This window comes from Pteropus vampyrus, unplaced genomic scaffold (assembly GCF_000151845.1).
Source record: "Pteropus vampyrus isolate Shadow unplaced genomic scaffold, Pvam_2.0 Scaffold65, whole genome shotgun sequence".
In the NCBI taxonomy this organism is placed as follows: Eukaryota; Metazoa; Chordata; class Mammalia; order Chiroptera; family Pteropodidae; genus Pteropus; species Pteropus vampyrus.
The window spans coordinates 2,058,474-2,079,539 of NW_011888846.1; the positions used below are offsets into that span (position 1 = coordinate 2,058,474).

Below are 21,066 nucleotides of genomic sequence, written 5' to 3' on the forward strand. Positions count from 1 at the left end.
AAGTCTAGTTTCTCTTTGTCTCCGAGTAACCTTATTTCCATATTTCCCAATTTCCCCGTCAGCTGCTGCCTGTGAGTTTTTGGACATCGTGGAGCTGCTGCTCCAGTCTGGCGCTGACCCCACGCTCCGAGACCAGGATGGCTGCCTGCCGGAAGAGGTGACAGGTTGCAAAGCCGTGTCTTTGGTGTTGCAGCAGCACGTGACTGGCAAGGCTTAGTCAGAAGACTAGAAAGCCACAGTCTGTAACAGCACAGGGCTTCGACGATGAAGGAAAACTGCGAAAATCATACTTCTGTTACCACCCACCTTTGGTGTACATTGGTAATAAAGTCGGTTCTGAGAAACGAGGATTTTGAAGTCTCAGCTCTTTATTCTGCTTGCATACATTCCTGCGAGTACAGATTGGGTGATGAACATGTGTACTGTGCATAACACAAGCCAATTCTGCTGAGCGTGCTCTGAAATTTATCACTGTTCTCGGGGGGGAGGAGAGGAGACACGTCGTATTTCACAGTATTAAACATGGCTGCTCTGAAGAAACATACAGAAGAAAAAAATGACAATACTACACTGACAATGAGAGAAAGTTTCAGGAAATCGTAGGATGGTGGGGATCATGTGACCCCGTGGCATTTTGTACAATGTGTCTGAATAGGAAACTAAAGTGTCTGTTCTCTTGGTGGATAGAATCGGGAAGATAGGAAAGAAGGGGGTGTTAATGGGGGGAAAAACGCGGAAGAGAGAAAGGGCAGAATTTAGTCACATTGGGAAATAGAAGTCAGAGGAACAAACAAGTACTGAAAACCTCAAAGCCTTGGGCATTTTAGAACACGATTCAGCAGCCTCACTCTAGGATTAAAACACAGGTTCTGGAGAATTCACAGGTTAGGTCAGGACTCCTTAAACTCACCTTCGCAAAACAGGAAGGAGTTTCTCTAGGGCCCTTCTGATTGGCTATTGTCCCTGTCACACATGGCAGCAGTCTCTGTACACACGCTCGGGCCTGACCTGTTAGGCTTCTTTGGGTCTGATGTGAAAGCCAGAAGGTGCCGATACTTAGGTGTGAGTGAAGTTGTTTCTGGATACCAGGAGAGCTGCTATTTTTTATTAAAACATAGACACGTAGGTCACAGTTCTTGTTTAAAGGACAGACAAGTGTGCCACTGTTAAAACTGGCCCCCTGCGTTTTCCCCTTTAAGCCTCAAGAACTCCAACTGGGGAATTCCTTGACATTTCTTACTGCATAGGAAAGGGGACAGCTGCCACAGGTAAAGAGAAGAAACAAGTTGAGCCGCAAAGACGACCATTTAAATGATAATTTTTCTAACGTGTCACTATTTAGATAAGCAATAAATTTGCTTCATGGAGCCCTCAACAGACACGGTTTTCAGTAGCCCAAGCTAACGTGTCCTTCTGGAACAGCATATTAACACTACTACTTTGTGACTTTTCTAACCTAACTTCTTCTTTTCTGAGATGTAAACCAAACCATTACCTGTGGAAGTGTTACTGCAATTCACACAGAGCTGTCGCCTCATTATCTCTTCCCATAACCCAGCTACACTGCAACCTACTGTTTAGCTAAACTCGCTCATGTTCCACATTCATCGCATGTGTTTTAAGAAACATTATTCATTAGTTACACTAAAAGATACCAAGACGTTACATACAGCTTTTTAGTGATAGCGCAGTTGATCCTTGAACAGCATGGGTTTGAACTACACGGATCCACTTATACAGGGATATTTTTCAATAAATACCATATGTATTTTATCTTCTTAGTGACATTTTATTTTCTCTAGCTTACTGTATTGTAAGAATACAGTATACATTACATACAATACACAAAACATGTTAATCAACTATTTATGTTATCAGTAAGGCTTCCGGTCAGCAGTAGGCTGTTAGTAGTTAAATTTGGGGGGAGTCAGAAGTTATACTCGAGTTTGACTGCACGGGGGAGTTGGCACCCCTCACCCCCGTGTTATTCAACCATACTTTTGCAGTTTTAGGACATAAGCAAGTCAAAAAGATTTGCTATTCACTTCAGATTTACAGGGTAGTTATCTGAGCAAGAAATCGTCGATCCTTCTTTTGTGTCTTGTATTTTGACCTTGATATTTCTTAGACAAGTTTTTATAACCTGTTTTGCCACATCTAAAACTATATAGTTTTTTTTAGCAAAAAAAAGTTTTTTATTAATTTTAAAAGTTAATTTACATTCAAAGCTATCACCAAAAATAGTCAACAGTTTCAAGTGTATTTTAAAAATTGGTATTCAAAATCTCTATTGTCACCAGTCTCTGAGTTTTTAAAAACCCTACTATCATATAACAATCTCTTTGCCTTAAGGGGAAGCTTTCATCCATAAATGTCAGAGAAAACTAGATCTTGGTTTGTTTCCATTCCCCTTAAATTATTGAATTATTGTTTAGCACATCACACTTTAGCCAGATCATGAGTTTCATTGCCAAAAACTGCAACGGTTTCCACCAAGCAAGGAACACAAATTTGCTAGAGCAGAAAGCAGGCTCATTTTCAGATACATGGTGAATCACATCTTCATGTAGCTCAGCAAGATAAAACGAGGACATAGTTTAAGTTTGGTTCTGCTACACATAAATTTTCTTTCCTGAGCAGATTAGTTATGTTCAAGCCTATTAGTATTTTAAAATATCATAGAAAACCTTCTCCCGAAGGTTCATTTCTGGTCATGATTCAATAAGAACTTCAAAATAATTGGCTTTTTTTTTTTTTAATGTTTACTGAGATTGGAATTTACCTCATCCTCGATTCAAACTATTATTTTTAGTGTACGTGAATATTGTAAAAATCGAGTCACCAGTGTGTTTTCAAACTAGAAACCAGTTGGGTTGGAGGAGTCATAAAGTCAGTTGAATAGTAGAAACTTCAAGACATTTGTCAGAGTTATGAGCAGTTACTTTATAGCTACTTTTCTTGACCATTTACATATTGCCTGTTTGCTCTCATTCTCGATTCCATTTATTGTCTTGTCCTCCAGCTACCTCTATAGATGTGTGTTTACATACAAAAACATACCTAGACCTATGTCTTTAAAAAAGCAAAAAAAGTAAATTTTGTTCCTTTTCCTTTTTTTTTAATTTCCTGAAGATACTGTGATCAGACAACATTAATGACTCTTTCTGAATTGAGTATTTACTCGTGACTGTCATTTACTTTGCCCTCTACCAAATGCTCTAAGAAGCTCTGATTGCCTCACAGTAGTATTGATACACACTAGTGGAGAATGAACAATAAAAAGAGAATCGTGTAAACAAACATCGAAGAGGAGGCAAAGAAAAGTATCTGAATCGCTGTCTTCAGAACTCTCGCTCGAACCCACTACATCAGTGTTCTTAACTCTCGGGGAGTTCCAGCTCACTGTGCACAGCTGTGAACCACCCTCTGCCCCTAGAGCTGAGTCAGGCATGCAGTTCCGAGGACATCACAGATCTCCCCCTGCCCATCTGTGGACTCCATAGAGTTCTCTAGAGCCCATTCTGAATGCTTTTTTTTTCTGGCTCGTTACAGTATTTCAGGACAGAATTCTTTTGCTGACTGACCCAATTTCCATAGTTTTAGGTGTCCCTACCAGATGACATATGGGGTCCTGCCATGCCTACGTGAAAGAACGAGAAAAGCACTTTTTTTTTTTTTTAGCAATTGGTCGAGATTGCAACAATATACATAATGTTTCTATCACTGACCACCACAGTGCTAAATTTGGGAATTTTTAAAGAAAACTGGCCAAAAAGTTGGACACTGACCTCCGACTCTGCCGCAGAGCAGAAATGAGCCCACGTGTTAATTCTGTGTGATTAATGATGACTTTTTATTGTAGGTGTTTAGCTTTTTTGACTTTTCAGACTACTTTCACAGGCATCATTTAATCTGTCACCCCTCCGCAGTAATACTGTAAGGCCATGCAGACAAGGATGGAGACACACAGGTTACTTCCACTGCCCAGGATCACAGAGGAGTAAGTAGTAAGAGCCACCATTGGGACCAAGTCCGCTGAATCTCAGCCCTTGCTTCGAGGCCACAAAACTGAGGTGAAGTGGTAGAGTGCTGCTTCCATTCAATCCGCAAGTGTCTGAGTGCTGACTATGTGGCAGGCACTGCTGTAGGCCATGTCATTCCTTTTCCCCATTATCATGTATATTTAGGATAATTCATGTTATTTCAAGATATTGCGTAAGATATCTTCAGAAATCTCAGAAATTCAAAAATGACTAATCAAAAACTAAATCTTTTAGTTAAACCTACTATAACTGTGTCTGCAATAAAGATGTAAGAAGTCAGCCAACTGGCCACGTATTGTTATCTCTTATGCTTGTCAGGTAGAAGGGTAACAACCAAAGTATAATATCTGGAAGAGCATCTATTATATCTTTTTTTAATGTTTCAGCATTTTCCAGCTAAAAGGTTGCTATAATCCAGTGAACCTTTCTATTAAATAGGTATTTCTTAGCTTCCTGCCAGGTTTAACTACTTGGCTATGGGTTATTATTCCATGTATAGTATGGCATCTCTGAGGATTAATGAACAAGGAGTGTGACTGTAGCAGAGCTGAGCTTGGGTTGCAGGAGGAATTAAGTGCCCAGGCTAATAATATATGCTTCAGTTGAACATGAAGACTTCAAAATGTTTATTTAATATTTATCAGTTGAAACGTGAAGGCTTTTATTAAATTTCAAGTCCGTAAAAAATTCCTTTATAACTACATGTTTAGCACAGATTAGGTATGTAACCCACCAGCCACAATTTAGTAATGAAAATACTGAGTTTAAATATGTGTGCATGAATTTCAAATTCCAATTCCTAAGGTGTTTTGGGTCAAATGCCTTTAACAGTAGTTATAATACTATATTTGATCAATGTTAAGGCACACATTTTTATCTAAAATTGGTTGTCTTTTACAAAGAATGGTTGAATTGACAGCATTTTTTTTCTTAGTGATACGTGAACTATCTTTGTATCTTACAATCAATACACCTTAACTTCAATGACGAAACAGTAATTACGCGTTACTTTTGCACAGGACTTTATACACAAGCATCTTAACTGAACCTCAGAATAATTGTAAAAGTAGAAATTATTGACATTTTCCCTGTTTTACGAAGGAGGAAATTGAAACTCAGAACTGTTGGGGAAATTATCCAAAGGCACACAAATAGAAACTGTAAAAACGCCCATCCTTACATAGACATTTATATAGAAAGCATTTCAATATACATGATATTTTTTTCAGGATCGGGGGGATTCTCCAGGCCTTGTGATACCAAGTCCAAAAGTCTTTCCTGCACTGTGTTTTCAAGATAAGCTAAAGCGAAAACAAAAGCAACCACACTCAGAGGTACATGATGAAGCCCTTAATGGATTTTATATGTGCGCATCGGACTTTCTCCTTATAACCTAAAAAGCCTTCAATGCAGTCTTCTGTTGTCATGTGAGTTGAAAAATTACGACAATCATTATTAGAGCTTTACCTTGAGCATCTTTAATTATTTCAGTAATCACTCACGGTTCCTTCATCAGAGAGATTTTGGGTCAAGTATAGTGATTATCAGACCGAGGAGGAAAAAGCTTCCTTGTTGTACTTATCACCTAACATTTATTATGCACCAAGTGTGATGAATTTTTCAAATATGCATTAATTGGCATTACACTAAAGGATTGAACAGGAAAAGCTATTTAACCTCATCTTTATTCACTTACCCCTGAGATATTCTTGTCATGCTCCTCCTTGAAAAGCAGAACTTAATGGCTTGAACCTTGTATAGATCACCACAGTTATTGGGTGTTCGTGGCATTTTATTTCTTGCTAGTTTTGCTTTTGTATATAAATTCTTTGGAATTTTCTTTCCTGTGTTTTATTATATCATTTTTCTTGGCACAGTTACACAAGAAGCGTCATTATTTTACGTTTTTTACTCTCTTCTTTTGGGACTCCTGTACAGGACTCACTTCTGAGGGCAAGGTTCCTTCCTCCAGCAACAGACAGCTTCCCAGCCCTGGAAACGAGCAGGAGGTTCGCAAGGTACCTACTAATTTATACTCGGGACAGGACCTTCCTTGCCGATATCCTTCCTACACGTTTAGAAGGAATGGGCATGAGTTCTCAAGTGAACAGTGAGGTTACAAACCAGATGGAATCATCCAAGACACCACCCCCATAACACACATTTACCTCATGGTCCCACACTAGGCTCTCTCGTGGGTGGGAAAAATGACCTAAAACTCTTGAGTGCCATGGCTGAACGTGTGGGACCGTGTGGCCACGAAGAGACAGAGGGGACTGTCTGTCAGTGGGCTGCCCTGGGCTGCAGCCACAAATTCGTCATCCACACTGCAGCCAGGATTTACTCGTCCTCTCACTTGGGTGGCTATCCCGGTTTCCATTTTAATATTTAGAAGGTAAGTTCAGCTGATGGACACTTTGTGTAATAAAAAGCTCTTTTAAAGTACGTGCTCACACAAACAGGATAAAAAGTGGCACCGCCAGAGCCCGTGGCTTTCATGGAGTACATTTGTAGAGCCCAAAAGCTTAGTCCTGGATATGTTTATTGCACTTTAGCTCCGTTTGTGAGTTTGGAACCCTTCCAAAAAAAGAAGAGAAAGACATATATTATTGTTTATAATCTGCTTTATTCCGCCAAACCTTGACTGAACAGACTTGTGGATTGCTGTTTAAATCCCTCGGTGCCTTTAACTACCGATAGGGAAAGTGGTTGATGCGCATCCTAAACGAAGCCTGGCATCCACTCCAGGAAATCACTTTAATTGAGGTGCATTAAATGTTAAAATGATTCTAAAAAAAATAATAAAGCCAGCACACACATCGAGTATAAAAGTCCAGGCCCATCAGTAATATAGGGTCTTGATTATTGTGTGCCTCCAGCCTGAGTGAGCTTTAAGCCCCGCAGGTGACAGGTGTCGAAAAAGTGGCTTGCAATTCCCTGGGTGGCTATCTGCAGGCAGCCAGCCACCCATCTACCGGCCAGCAAGCAGGCAACCTTCAAGGGCTCTACTTTAGAGGAGGGGAGGGAGCTGTCAACTTTATAGATGTTTGTTTTTCTGGAATAATAAGTCCCAAGTGACTGAAATATGAGATTTAACCCCAAAGTCCTTGCCTGGGCTTTCCATTGCTGCACTGAAGCCATCTGTTGAAACCTATTTACCATTTTAATGGCCTTTTATAAAAACTGCGTATTTCCAACACCAAGTGTATGCCAAGACCACGCTTTTGGGTCTATATTTTATCTTTCCAAAATACCCAAACCCTTCCCAACCAACAGGAGATCCTGGTCCAGGGTTGGCCAGCAAGTGAAAGAGAAATCTTTAAAAACCAAAACAGAAACTCTCCCTCAGCTCCAGAGACAGCCCAGGCTGCATCAGCCTTGAGAGTTCTGGCCAGTTCAGTGATCTGCTAAACAACCCGAAGTACGAATGAGTCATGTAGTCATGTAGCCGGACCCCTTCCATGAAGACAGAAAGGATGCATACTGTCGAGGACCTTCCACGACTTGTTCATTTAATTACACAATAACATCCCGTTTAATAACATACCTAAATTCAGTGTTTGTGTTTAGCAGGGGAGGGGGCCGAAGGAAGAATTACCAAAGACTCTAAAGGAAAATCTTGAAATCACATCGGACAAAAAGGAGAGAAGACAAATGAATGAAAAAGTCGTAAAGAGGAAATGGTACAATCAAAAGCCCGGGCCCGCTCTCTCCAAAAGGATGTGCTCTCCTCTCTGAGGGCGGGACCTGATGGTTTAGAAGACCTTTATTTAAGAGTTTGGATGGGCTCTTTTTATTATTTCTTTTAGAAGGATGATAATAAAAGTTTCCTCATCTTAATGATTTGGCCGCATTTTATAAACATTGGGTTTTTTCTCCCTCCTAACACAGTATTTTCTCACCAGCAGTAACCATCGCTTACTTCCCTGAGGCAGCCATGACCCAAATAGGTATACAGACACCCAGATGGAGCCCCACCGCTCACGGCACAGCCAGGAGAGGATGCTCTGAGGAAGGCGTGGGGAGTTCCAGGTAATAAAATAGCATTCTCCGAAACTGCATTCTCCCAAGGAGCTACGGCACGGGGATGCGACAGTTTTCTGTTTATACTGTAAAGGACAATTTCTAAACTACGACACTACCTCTCCTATGATTTTACTTCTAGTTTGGCAACTGGTTAAAATCTAAAATACACTAACTCGCCGTTGATCTCTTTTTACTCCTTTTTTGGTTGTAGCTGAGTAGAATTCTGGGCCCAAGGAGAAGGGAGGCTCAGAGAGCAGTGAGCACCGACTCCTGAGTTTGTGTCATATTTCATTCTTTCTGGCCAGCGATTTGTTTCCTTTATTCCTCTTTAAGCAGCTGTCCTTTTGAAAAGCCACTGTCCGAAAGAGAATCACGTGCTCAGGAGCTGGTCTCCAGAGACCAGACCAGAAAGAAGGACCAGATCCTCTCCCTTCTTTGTGAGCTGAGAACTCATTTGAGAATTTCCAAAATGTTACTAGATTAGCACTGTGCTGGGGCATTGTGGCGCGATAGAGCACACAGTGGAAACAGTCCAGTGAATTATCAGCCCGATATGCTGAAAACAATTGCTAATGTATTGAAAGCAAAGACTTGATATAGAAAGGCAGGTGATAAGGGCTTTGAGAATGGAAGACTAAAGACATGGTTATATAGTGCGTGCACTGGCAGAATTCTCGGGCCCAATTATTAATGCCTTAGGAGTATTCAGATGAGTAATTAAATTTAGTAGCAACCGAGCCCTTCATAGCCACTTGGCAAATTTCCCTAACAACCACCCAAGCAAGGGACTGAGCTAGGGAAGAAAAAACAGTCCTCATGGACACCACCTCCTGTGTTCCTCCAGCGGCAACCCACACCCATCCGACGCTCTCGTCGTCACCCTCCCTTGCACCTAGTGAGGTCTCTCTCATCCTCGGCCTTCCTCGGTACATAACCCGGCACTAGTAAAGTATCTATCACAGGAGATGATTTGGCAAAGGACCATAAATCCCTTCCCGAAATAGCAGAGGCTCGGATGTCCACTAAAAGACCTTTCAGCCCTCCAAGAATCCACTGGCGGTCCTGCCTGGGAGGTGCTGTCTTTCTTGTTTGACTGGGCAGACTGTAGGGCACGAAGTGGGTCTAGGACCTAGGTAGAGTCCCAACAACCTGATGGCAGCATTTGATGGAGAACTCAGAGGCCAGAGTCCTGCCTCGTGCTCTGTACCTAAACAAGTCATTCTTGTGTGTAGTGCCACACACAAGATATGGTAGCAGAGGAGCTGTCATTACCGCTGCCGAAGGAGTCTTGGAATACTTCACCAAGTACTCCGGCATAACTAGCGGCTAAACAGGCGATGGATGAGTTTTCTCTGCCCGTTCTCCTGAGCCAGACTCTGCCAGCACTGTCCAGCAGAACTTTCTGCAGTGATAGAAATGTCTTAAATCTGTGTGTCCAAATACAGTAGCCACTAGCCACATATAGCTATGGAGCCCTTGAAATACGGCTAGTGTGAGGAACTAAACTTTTAGTTTTATTTAATGTTGATCAATTTGAATTTAAATAGCCACATGTGGCTAATAGCTACCATATTGGACAGCACACCTCTGTTTGTTTGTTCGTTTATATTTTACTTACTTACCTTATTTATTCATTTATTCATTTATTCATTTATTCATTTATTCATTCATTCATTCATTCATTTATTTATTTATTTATTACGCCTACAGCACCTGGTCGTCCTAGGTGGTCTCCCATCCAAGTACTAACCAGGCCCGACCCTGCTTAGCTTCCGAGATCAGACAGGATCGGGCTTGTTCAGGGTGGCATGGCTGTAGACTGCACCTGTTTGGATTTCCTCTTCAACCAGGCAAAACTGATCACTAATGGGAAAAGCACCCTCAGTTTTTCCTGGATGGGACCCCAGCTCTAAAGAAATGCTATAACTTTTTTTTTTTTTTTTTAATGAGAGCATCTCTGTGGCTCTTTCCATTCCAGCTAAGCTTCGGGTCCTGCACACTCACAAAGCCTCCTGCAAAGAAAAAGTCTGAAAGGACGTTTTCCTAGAAAAGCTTGCCCAAGAGCCCCGGTGACTGATGAGGTGTCTATCCCTCTGTCCACCGCTCACCCAGTTATAGACATTTGTACATACTTTCTCTAGGGAAAAAATGTGTAAATGTGAAGGACAAAGGGTAACTGAAAAGCATGTAGTCAGCAGTGTTCTCTGCCCATCCCGAGTCTAGGAGCAGAGGGTTGGGCCCCAGAAAATCACTATAAGAAAAACTGGATAACTTCCTCTAACTAGCCCTTCGTTGAGCAGTTCTGGCGCTTACGGTTGTAAGTCATTCTGACATTCAGAGTTGTGCTTTGGGTTTTCTTCTCGTGATGAAAGGGTCCCAAGTCAGCACAGCTTTTTATTCGATTTAGGTCAAGAGAAAAGACTTCCAGAAAAACCAAATGAAAAGCGAGACACATCAGCTTCTAAAGAACGTCCATATTTATTTGACATAGCTTTACCATACACGTCTCATGCCAACACACAGGAGGCATACACAAACAAACGCACCAGCTTCTGTGTTCCAAAGTCACATGGCAATAAATAAGGATGGGTGGGTCCTTTTTTTTCTCCCCGCCCCTCTCCAGGAAATGAGACTTCATTTCTTTTTAACTGTACAAAATTTACACTGTGAATGGTGAGGGCAACAATCCAGAGCGTAGGGGATCTGGGGCTTTGAGGTCTGAATGCAAGTCGAGGGCAGCATCTGAAGTCCTGCAGCCCCGAACCTGCCTGTCTGGCTGGACACAGTCCTCAAGGGGGCGAGTACAAATGATTCTTGTCTCTAGGTGGGCAGCCGATGAGAGTGGGGGTGTCCTTCTCTGTCCACCTGTGCTCCGCCTCCCTAAGCAAAGGAACCCTTGGCGCACCTCCCAGACCTGCCGCTGTCTCCTCACCAGAGCTAGCAGCATGAAACTGTGCTTTCAGTGTGGGCCTGCCAAGCGGAGTGTGGGTGGGATGATTCTGCTGCACTCTCTCTTTTTGGCTCCAGTCACCGTGTCAGAGCAGTTGGAGCAACTGCTGCAGAAAGGGCCAATGGACCAATCCAAGAAAGAGAGAGCCAGTGATGTGCTTTTTATTTAGCTTGCAGCATGCCCAGAGCCCTTCAGCAGCAGGCAATAAAACAAAACTCATTTCCGCTTAATTGAATTTTTCTTCGTCTCACGGTTTCCAATTTTTAAAGTGCAATGTTTAAAAATGAGCCTCCTCAGTCCTTCCAGACCCTGCTGGCTGAGGCGGCGTAGTCGTTATTCCCATGGTTTTAACCAGGTCGTCAGCAGCGGCGTGTGGGAGCGTGAGTGCCCGACAGCATGCAGCTCTTGCTCAGCTGAAGCCTTCCACCCGCTCCTGTAAGGAGGCCGTTATCTCTAAATGACCAGGTTGAGCTTCAGAGATAGTCGGGTCTTTTATTCTACAGATTACTTATACTTCTTGCAAAGCGAACCTAATTATGAAGATCTAATGGCCTCCGATTATCTTATTAGATCTCATGTTTGACGTTGGCAAAAAAAAACCAGAAAACCAAAAAACAAAAAAAACGATCACTTTTGAAGACAGTGCCAAATGTTCATCTTATGTCTTAATTTTGTCCTCTTTTCCTGACATGAGTTTCCCTGTATTAGTCTGCAGGAATCATGTTATCAATATTAGTTGATTCTCACTTTACATTATATTCATAATTATCAGATGAGGCAAGAAAGGGAAAAGCACAGAGACAGAAAGGAGTTTGCCTCAGGTTGCACAGCAAGTCCTTGAAAGGGCCAGGGCCGGGCATCCCAACAATGTGATTTACCCCGTGGGCCAGCTTAGCTTCTGCGTTTGGTGTTTCCTCTGTGGTTTTACTACTTTTCAGGAAATAGAGATTCTTCCATAGCTCCGTGGGTCCCGTTTTCGCTTATACCAGTTATCACTGGAAACTTGGGTGGTGTTGGTTTTTTAACGATTAATTTGCTCCTGGATTCAGAAGCCTGCTACCCTCAGGTCTCTCAGCCAGGCACTGCAGAGAAACACTGCTAGTTAACTACTCTCTTAGAGCTCAAGACAGGTTCGAATAATGTAAATGGCTCTAGAAGGTCTCATTTCATTTGTGAAGTTCGTCCATGTCATTTTAGCAAGAGGGGAAACAGCTCCCACGTAGCACCTCACACCTTGGTGACAGACTACTGAGCAATAGAGCTGTGCCTGGAAGAGGATCTCAAGACACTGTTCTGCCTTCTCCATCTCTGAGCCACAAAAGAGCCAGGGAACAGTCTTGGCACTCGGTGGCTCATTGGTGGCACACGGTGGCTTGTTGCCCACTTGCGAGGAGATCCACTTACAGTCTGAGGTCTATTGTGGCTGTGCTAAAGGGGGCACCAGTGTTTGCTGCTTTCTGAGGAGGTGGCCCTGGAGAACCTAACTCAAAGCTCGCCTGGCTTGGTGGCCAGTGCTCTCACAAGTTTGTCCAGCTAGCCAACTCCACCAAACCGGAAGAAGCTTCAACTGTACTGCTCATCAGCATCAACTGTACTGCCCACTGAGTTCTTCACGAGACCTGCATCCCGTTAGTACGATGAAGGCGGGCCTCCCACCCTCCACCACCGCACAGGGAGTGAGAGTGAGTAACTTGCAGACAAAAACAAAAACTGGCCAACTGATCTTCAAAAGCAATGCCGGACAGAGGGGGCGTGCCCCTCTAGAGCTTCTGCTCTCCCCATATTACACTCACCAAAAACAGGAAGTGCCTCTGAGACCCTATGAGATACGAGGCCAAGTACTCAGACTGCGGCAGTGGTCCGGGTGGACGGGCTTTAACTGGTTCAGTGCCCGGCGCAGCCTTTCTCCCGCGTACTGTGAGCGGCCTGCTAAGAACACTGTGAGCAGACTCGGTTCTCCTCCCAGAAGACAGTGGTGCTTGCCTCTCCTCCACCTGGCTTCCTACACTTGTGTTTACACACACACACACACGCACACACACACACACACACGCACACACCCTGCTCACGTTGTTGGGGATTCCCAGTAGCACGGAACTGTCTCAGCTTCACACTCCATCATCCCTACTCCTGGAATCTCGAGAAGAGAGCCTGTGTGTGCAGACTCCCCAAGCCAAAGTCACGACCATGGCGGCACGTCCAAAAGTAAAGGTACACTACAGAACTGATCAGAAAAGAGAGTTGCCTGAAGGCTGATCCCAGGAATTTACGAACTATATGTATTAAAGAAGCTTAACTGACCTTAGTTTAGTCCTGGGAAGGCGTTTATAGAAGATGCAGCAGCCAAAGAGGAAGTGTTTATTTCTTCCTTGAGTCTGCCTACCGCACACCTAAATCTCTGTGGTCCTCAAAAGGTGACAAACACAGAAGAAAGGGCCCTTAGGGTCCTGGGCGCCAACACTTCACGTGAAAGAAAGAAAATGCCCTCTTACCCTTGCCTACTCTGCTGATCTTGTGTAAGAAAATGGGAGGCCAGGAGAAGCAGACCATCGTTTCCCACGGGGGCTGGAATGACTCCCACCTGGCCAAGTGCCGCTGTGCATGTGGAGAGACCTGCATGCCGACAGGCGGCTGATGAGAAAGTCGGAGTTGCTGCACCATTCCTGATGGGATTTCCCACAGAAGGGCAGCCCGTCACCGTCACCGGGTGGCAGCTCACACAGCAGAGGCTGCCCTTGGCCTTGGCCTTGGCCTTGGCCTTGCCCTTGCCCTTGCCGCAGTGTGGGCTGCTGCGCACCCGCAGGCGGAGAGTCCGCACCGCCGGCCGGGGAGCTTCCCCTCGCCGCGCAAGCGCAGGCCCAGAGCGCCACGGCGCCTGCCGTGTTCCAGCCCGCGGCCCAGAAACCCGGAGAGGACCACCGGAACCCTCTGGACTACTTTAGGGCTGCCCCCAATGATTCCTCCCAACAAGATGGGCCAGAAAGCAGTGCTAGTACCCGGAGGGGAGAAGACTCCTGCAACTGACCGCTCCGGTTTCTGAAGGGCTTTGGAGGGCTGGCGGCAGGCGGGGCTGGACTCGCGAACTCGGCTAAATCAAGCGGCTCGAAGCAAACGCACAAGATCACTCCACCCTGCGGGAGGGGGAACTCTGGGAGACTGGCATCTACTGGTTTGGCTAAACGGACCGCACGCTTGGAATCCAAATGTGGGTCTGCAAATGTTTTCACTGATTGTCGTTCTGTCCTCTCCATATTTTAGCTCTGATCATTTGGTAACCCACAGCCCGTCTAGTGGAATAAATGACACAAGCACATTAAAAAGGCACATTGTGCTCCAAGGGACCTCGTCGGGCACTCGCTGTGATGGTCCAAAGCCACTCGGCTCCAGCCTCAGAGTCACCTGCAATGAAAACCACTTCTTGCCATCAGGGATAGATTCAGTGATATGGAGGGATCTCTCACAAACCCACACTGCCAAATATTCTCTGGCTTGTACTTCTGGGGAGGGAAGAAGTCATATTTTTCACAGCAGAAGCAAAAGGGGGCATATTTCAATGTCAAACTGTGGCCACCAAAGTTCCCACAGACCTTTAATAAGTGACTTTTTTATTTTGAAAATTAGGGTTCATTAAAGGTGGTCCAGAAATCACTTTTATTATGCTTAAGGGCTGTGGTGCCTCAGCCTCAGGAATCTCAGTTCTGGCGAGAGCACTGGTTCAGGAGGCATCTCACGAGACGCACCAGCTGGGGCAGAGTTCCCAAAGGCCAAGGTGGCCTCACACAGTCGCCTCGTGCTCCCAAGCACCGAGCAGCCAAAGCCTGTAAGCAGGGCGGGGGGGAAGCCAACAAGCCAGCACCCGAGCACTCCCTGGGAGAACAGCGCCCTAGCACGGTGACCTCCTAGGGCCCAGCAGAGGACTTCCATTGAAAATAACGGAAATTCACATTGGCGCACTTTCGATCCTAAAAAGGCAAGTCTCTTTTGATCCTTGAAGATATTCTCTCAAGCCAGAAGGACAGGTAGGGTGGGGAGGAGAGATGTTTAAAAAGGAGGATGATCCATTTCATCGAGCCAAGAGGCTGGGCTAGTTGGAAAGTCGGGGTAGCCTACACTGCTTCCTGTGGAGATGTCAGAGGTGGGTCCCCCGGCCATGGCTCTCAGCGTCTGGCTTACCCCCTGTGCTGCATGCGCAGCGATGCCCACGTTACTGTCCACCGTGTAATCCAGCCCACTGAGCAAAGGAGCGTGGGACGGCAGGGACGATATGGAAGATGGAGACTGGGGGATTCCATAGGGGCTCCCGTCCCTCAAGTCCTGATAGGATTGTCCTGTCCCATCCATGGAGAAGCTCCCATTCATTAACTGTCCGCCTGTAACGTCCCCCACGTTGCCATAAATCCTATTGGCGTGGCCAAGTTCTGAGAGAATCTGATCCTCTGTGGACAAAAGAACGGAGATTTATTGTCAGCCGCCGGGATTCCCATGGTCCCCTGTTCTTCACAACCTAGGAACACACACAGCCAGGGAAGACTCGCTGCCAAGTCAGCCTGCTACCCAGAGACGACCCGCATCAAGAGGGAAACACAGAAGAAACATCTGCAGGACCCGGAAGGCTGGGCAGTGTTTGGTGAGTTTGTTGGTCCCCTGTCCCTCATGTACTAAGATACCCTGGTGACACTGAGGACAGTGTATGCCTCGCATCACAAATGGAAACTGCACGCTAACGAGATTTAATCAGAAAGCTCTCAAGCTGAGTTAAGTGCCTGATCTAGTTGGTTGGGAAACAAGCAGACCCATATGGTAAGGGCAGCTGAGGACCACTCTTAACACATGTACAAAATCCTTCTGGTCCACCTGGAAAAGGGATTCAACATCACAGGACTTGGTTTCTCCGTCTAATAAGCTCTACGCTGGGGACATTGTTGACTTGATTAAGGCAAATGGACCTTCTTGTTTCTTAGAGAAATTCATGAAGGGGATCTAATGGAAGCTTTGTCACCTGGAAAAAGTCATCTCTCCAACAGACGTAGGCAGTCTTAATCTTAAGAAATAAAGGATTATATAATTACCCGAGAGACCAATGCTATGTCACCTGGGGACCCACCTGCACCCAATAGAAAGGAGCTACAAAACAAGACTTGGCAATCCAGTAGTTCCAGATGTTGATTTCGGCAGCTCGGGTGAGATGGAGTGGCGTTCCCAACCCACCAAGAGGCCTCAAAGGTGAGTGTACGGCCCTTCTGAGCTCACCCCAGGGCCCCAGGACAGGCCTCAAGGCTGAGCTGTGTCCTCTCAGGCGTCAGCAGCTTGTTCCATCCTCTGCCCCACGAACTTTTCTATCCCCACTTGGGCCTATCCAGCCACCCGCCCGCAGACTAGACTTCAACACCCATCCCGCCCTTGGCCCTGATAGGATTGTGATCACCTTCATTCCACCCATGAAAGTGAAGCGGGGAGGGCAGCTCACGCCCTTTGAGACGAAGGCTCAGCTCTGTTGTAAAAGGGCCATAATTCAGCCTTCTGCCAGTGCCTGTGACCCCACAGGACCAGGGCCCTCTGTAGGAGCCACAGGCTCCCCATGGTTTGGAAAACTGTGTCTTCCAAGTGTGAAAATGTGCTGAGCTGTCCCCAAACACATCCAGAGTCCGTTGTGTTCATTGACCCCCGCAACACCATGAGACGGGCAAGAACGTGGTTGCTCCCCATTTATAGATGGGGAAACTGAGGCTCAAGAGAAGTGCCTCAATCTGACAGAGACGCCACGGGAAACCCGATTCCTGAGCCAGGCTCAGCACTCTTCTCTGGCCCCCAATAGAAGGGCTTCCCTGTCTGAGGACTCAGTATAGGACAGTCGTGGCTGTCTGCAAACAAGCTAAGGACCCAAAGCATGCAGGCATCTGCAGCTTTGCTGATGCACCAATTTGAATGGAGCGCATGCGGCAAAGCTCAGGCTCAGCGACAGGACGAAGTGCGCGGTGGGGGAAGGGATTCGGCAGTGAGGCCAGTCCCCGTCTCACATGCACTCACGGTATTGATTTCGCGGGGCGAAGGGCCTGTTGAGCATGTCCTCCCCACCACCGGGAGAGGAGAACGGGATCACTCGGGGGGGTCAGAGCAGGGAGGCCAGGGCCCCTCAGAGGGGAGAAATGCAGAAGGGGGCGGGGCACAGGCTGAGACCTGGCTCGGTTCACAGCTGGGCGGGCCGGTGAGGGAGCCCCAGCCGGCAGGAAAGGAGGGTCCGGGGTGCCAGGGAAGCCAGCCTCCGCCTCAGCAGCAGAGCACTCTTGTTTCCTACTCCTTGCCCCATCTTAAAGGGCCACGGCCATGTGCCCCCAGCAAGCCTGTGTTCAGGAAGGAGTTGATCCCTCCTGGGCGGCAAGGGATGCTGCTTCCCAGGGGCCTCTCCCAAGGCCTGCGCCCCGCCCCTGCAGCCCCGCTCACCTCGGAAGCTCAGCTCACTGTCGCTAACCCCACAGTCCTCCGCCGAGCTCTCCTTCTCCTGCTTGCTGCCGCCCCGGCTCCTCTTGACGCTCTTATAGAACTGGCCCCAGCGATGCCGCCCCGCGTCCTTCTTCAGGCGCTTCTCCTTGGCCCGTCTGTTCTGAAACCAAACCTGCCACACGAGCAGAAGGGACACATTTAGGGGGTGCCCACCCCACCTTGAATCCACAGCCCCCGGGATCCCCGAGACAGGTAGCCGGAGACCGGGACTGACGCCTCGGCATCAAGAGGGTGATGTGCCTGTGCCTCAGAAACCGCTGTCCCCGGGGTCATGGCCCTGAGCCCACGCCCCTAGGGGATCGGTGACACCGGGGATGAGGGATGAGGTGGCGATGTGTTCACCACTCCCTCAGCCCCCTCGTGTAGAGGGCACAGCCCAGGACGCCTTCCATCCCTGCCCCTGGCCCTGGGCCCAGAAGGGGTGGCACGGTGCCCAGGATCGCAGATGGCAAAGGGGTCCCGGGGGCCGGGGAAGCTGGTGTCACACCTGTACGACCCTCATGTCCAGGCCCGTCTCCGAGGAAAGCTGCTCCCTCACGTGCCGGGCGGGCTTGGGAGAGTTCTTGTAGGCGTTCTTTAACGTCTCCAGCTGCTTGGCGGTGATGGTGGTCCGGGGCCGCTTGGCTCCTGCCTCTGAGTCATCTGCAACGAAAACCCCTTCTCACTTGGTTCGGCCCATCTGAAGCCGCTGGGTCTCACCCCGCTGCCTCCTTTCCTCATGTAATCTTGCCTGCCATGGGCAGAGCGGTGGGGAGGAACGATGAACGTCAGAGTGGAGTGGTCCCGAGGCCCATGGGGCCCGTTCCCGCACCACAAGGCTTCCCGAGTCACTGGAAAGTGAGGACGCCACGCTCCTTCCCTCGGCTTTCTGCCTCTCCTGCCCCCTGGCAGCCCAGCCAACACAGGGGCTCTCAGCAGACCGAAGTCACATTTCCCCATCGTGACTAATGCTCTGGTTGGCATCCTCGTGAGTCTTCCCCAGGACTGTGATGTGAAGGTGAATCAGCCAGACTGAAGTCTGGGTCTTGTCTGCCCCTTCCCCAGGCAGGAGCCTCCATTTCCCAGGGTCCCACCCAGAGCCACCTCCCCTTTGCCACAGGCTCCCTGGGCTTATAGCACAGGTAGCCTGTGCATTCACCAGTCCATTTAGTGGATCAGAAACTTTTGAGGAAACAATATGAATGGGGTGGGGTGGGGTGGGGTGGGGTAGAATGGGATCGATGAGGACAACTATTGTTTCGTAAAACTCGTTTAGTGTTCGCTGGATGAATATGCGTGTAAGTTGAAACACTGAATGAGTTTCTTACTATGGATCATAGCCACAATTTTTTGAAAAATACTGGTCCACAAAGGGTAAAGTCAGCGTCTCCGTTTCTGGCCCTCTGGGTTCTCTGTGTTCCCTCTAGTGCGTGTCCTTGAAAACGTCTCTGCTACGTCCCCAACTTCCTCTCTTTTTTCCTTCCTTTCCATTCAAGGAAACTCTCTCTTAGGAACAAAAGCAGCCAAAATTTATTAAGTGCCTACTATGTGCCCGGTGTTGACCTAAGCTCACAATCCTCAATCCTCACGACGATTCTGAAAGGTTTTTCTTGGAGTCAGCCTGGGTTCTTGTTGAGTGAGTGGGCACATTAGGTCAACCCTCTGAAGCCCGGGGCGATGCACACAGCAGGTAAGGGAGACGCCCCAAGTCCTCTCTTCTCCTTGGGCTGTTTTTTTTTTCTCCAGCAGAGCTGTGTCATGCTCAAACTCCCGCCCCCCATCCCCTCCCTAGAATCCAGAATCCAAGGAGGAAGGGGTCCAGAGCCACTGTGGCAGACACTGAGGAAAACCTCTAAAGTTCTTTAAATTCCGTCTTAAGAAATCAGTCCTTCTGCCCGTATTTGTAGAGGTAACGGCATGACAGCATTTGGTGCAAATATGAAATAGTGCACTTTAAAAATACCTATATAGTCTTTTATATATAAAATTCGAAATAATGAAATCGCCAAAAAATTTCTTTTAATTCACCAAGAATCACTTAACTACAAAATAGGTTGGCCTAGTGAATTAGAAATCGTTGTCACCAAAGCCAGGTGGCAATGCCACCAGGATATGCCCCTGTCATCCTGGGTCGGTGGCCCATCGCTTCTGCACTGCTGTCTACCTGCACAGGACTTTCTTCTTGTGATTATGGGGACTATTATGCTGTTATTTTAACATTCACCGTTATTATAATTTAAAATTTTCTTTATATCCTATAACAATGTCATCCAAGTCTTCATTAAGTAGCGGTGGCTGTGCTCGTGCTGAAAAATGTACCCAAAAATCAATAACTTTGGTACGGAAGTTAAATGTGATAAAACGCTATGAGGAAGGCCAAGCGAGACACGACACCCTAGGCTGTTAATTTAGGAGAGAGCATTCTGCGAGGTAGTAGAGACAGTGCTGAGAAAATAAAAAGTAGCATTAAGGCAAAGATGAGTGTCACCGCTTATGGATTTATGTGCTCCCCGACTACATCCTCCGCCTACTTTTTACATTAACTCCTATGGGAAAATTCTTCTTAAAATATGTTCGTTTTTGAGTTATGCGGGGTCTCCTAGCACTTGTCCCCGGCATAAAATGTAACCTCATAATATTGGAAATGCAAATATCCAGGGAGATGTAACAAATGAACAAAATCACTCACGCTAAGGTACAAGTAGCAGGTATTAGATCCTTTGTGTAGCACAAGGGAGGGAACCATAAGCCTGAAAGAGGGTTTAGATTAGCAAGGAGGAATTAAAACATAAAAAGAGAGAACCAAATGTCCCACAGCAGACAAAGGTCCCCTGCACTAAGCATCACCCAGATTTCACAGGGTGGCGTGGCCCCTGCCTCGCTGACCACAGGAAGCAGAAGGAGCATCAGAAATACTGTGTAACCGTCAGCTACTTGAAAGCCTAAAGCAGACCCCTGTTTGCATTTCTCTTCCATGATGGTCTCACCCTCATTTAACATCCCATTCCTTGAGCGTTATTTTATTTAAGCCTCAGAAACGGCCCTGAGGGGCAGGTGCTATTATTCCCCATAGAGAGCCGAGAAGCCAAGTCTCCACCAGTTACACAGCTTGCCAAGGGACCCCTGACTTAGAGAGTGACCGAGCAGAGTTGCCCACCAGGCCTGATGCTAAATCCGGTGTCTTGTCATCGTCCTACGAGGTCTGCTAAGGTGCAAATAATCCTAGATAAAAGTGTTAGCCCCACTGCGTAACTCCTGCCTCCCCGGCTAGTCTCCCCTTCTCCAGAACCTTCCACAGCGGCAGTGGACAACAGGCTTTGGGTGCTTGTGGGCTCTGAAAATAAGCAGCGGCCACCGGCCCCTGGGGAGGTCGCACATTCTTAGTATCTCCGGTGAAGGGCATCACAGTTCCAAAGGCAGCCTGGGATCGCGAAGTCCCTCTGCTTTGATGGCTTAGCCCTGACAAGACTCCCTAATCTTTTGTGACATCATAATTGTCTCCAAAGCAAAGGCATCAAGTGAGTTTTAAGGAACCAGAGCAGATAAACACATTAAGGCAAAGAGCCT

General features: G+C 46.9%; 1 protein-coding gene and 1 pseudogene across 1 annotated transcript in view; both read right to left on the reverse strand.

Moving 5' to 3' along the window:
* Positions 1-9,770: 9,770 nt before the first annotated feature.
* LOC111740550 lies at positions 9,771-9,889 on the reverse strand (annotated as a pseudogene).
* A 5,149-nt stretch (positions 9,890-15,038) lies between these two features.
* LHX4 (LIM homeobox 4) overlaps positions 15,039-21,066 on the reverse strand; it is a 24,403-nt gene continuing 18,375 nt past the window's right edge. The window contains exons 4-6 of the mRNA XM_011361274.2: positions 18,008-18,162; positions 17,461-17,632; positions 15,039-15,455 (exon numbers count right to left, since the gene is read on the reverse strand). Of these exons, the coding sequence (XP_011359576.1) occupies positions 15,061-15,455; positions 17,461-17,632; positions 18,008-18,162 (722 nt within the window). The 3' untranslated portion in view covers positions 15,039-15,060. The remainder of the gene's footprint in view (positions 15,456-17,460; positions 17,633-18,007; positions 18,163-21,066) is intronic.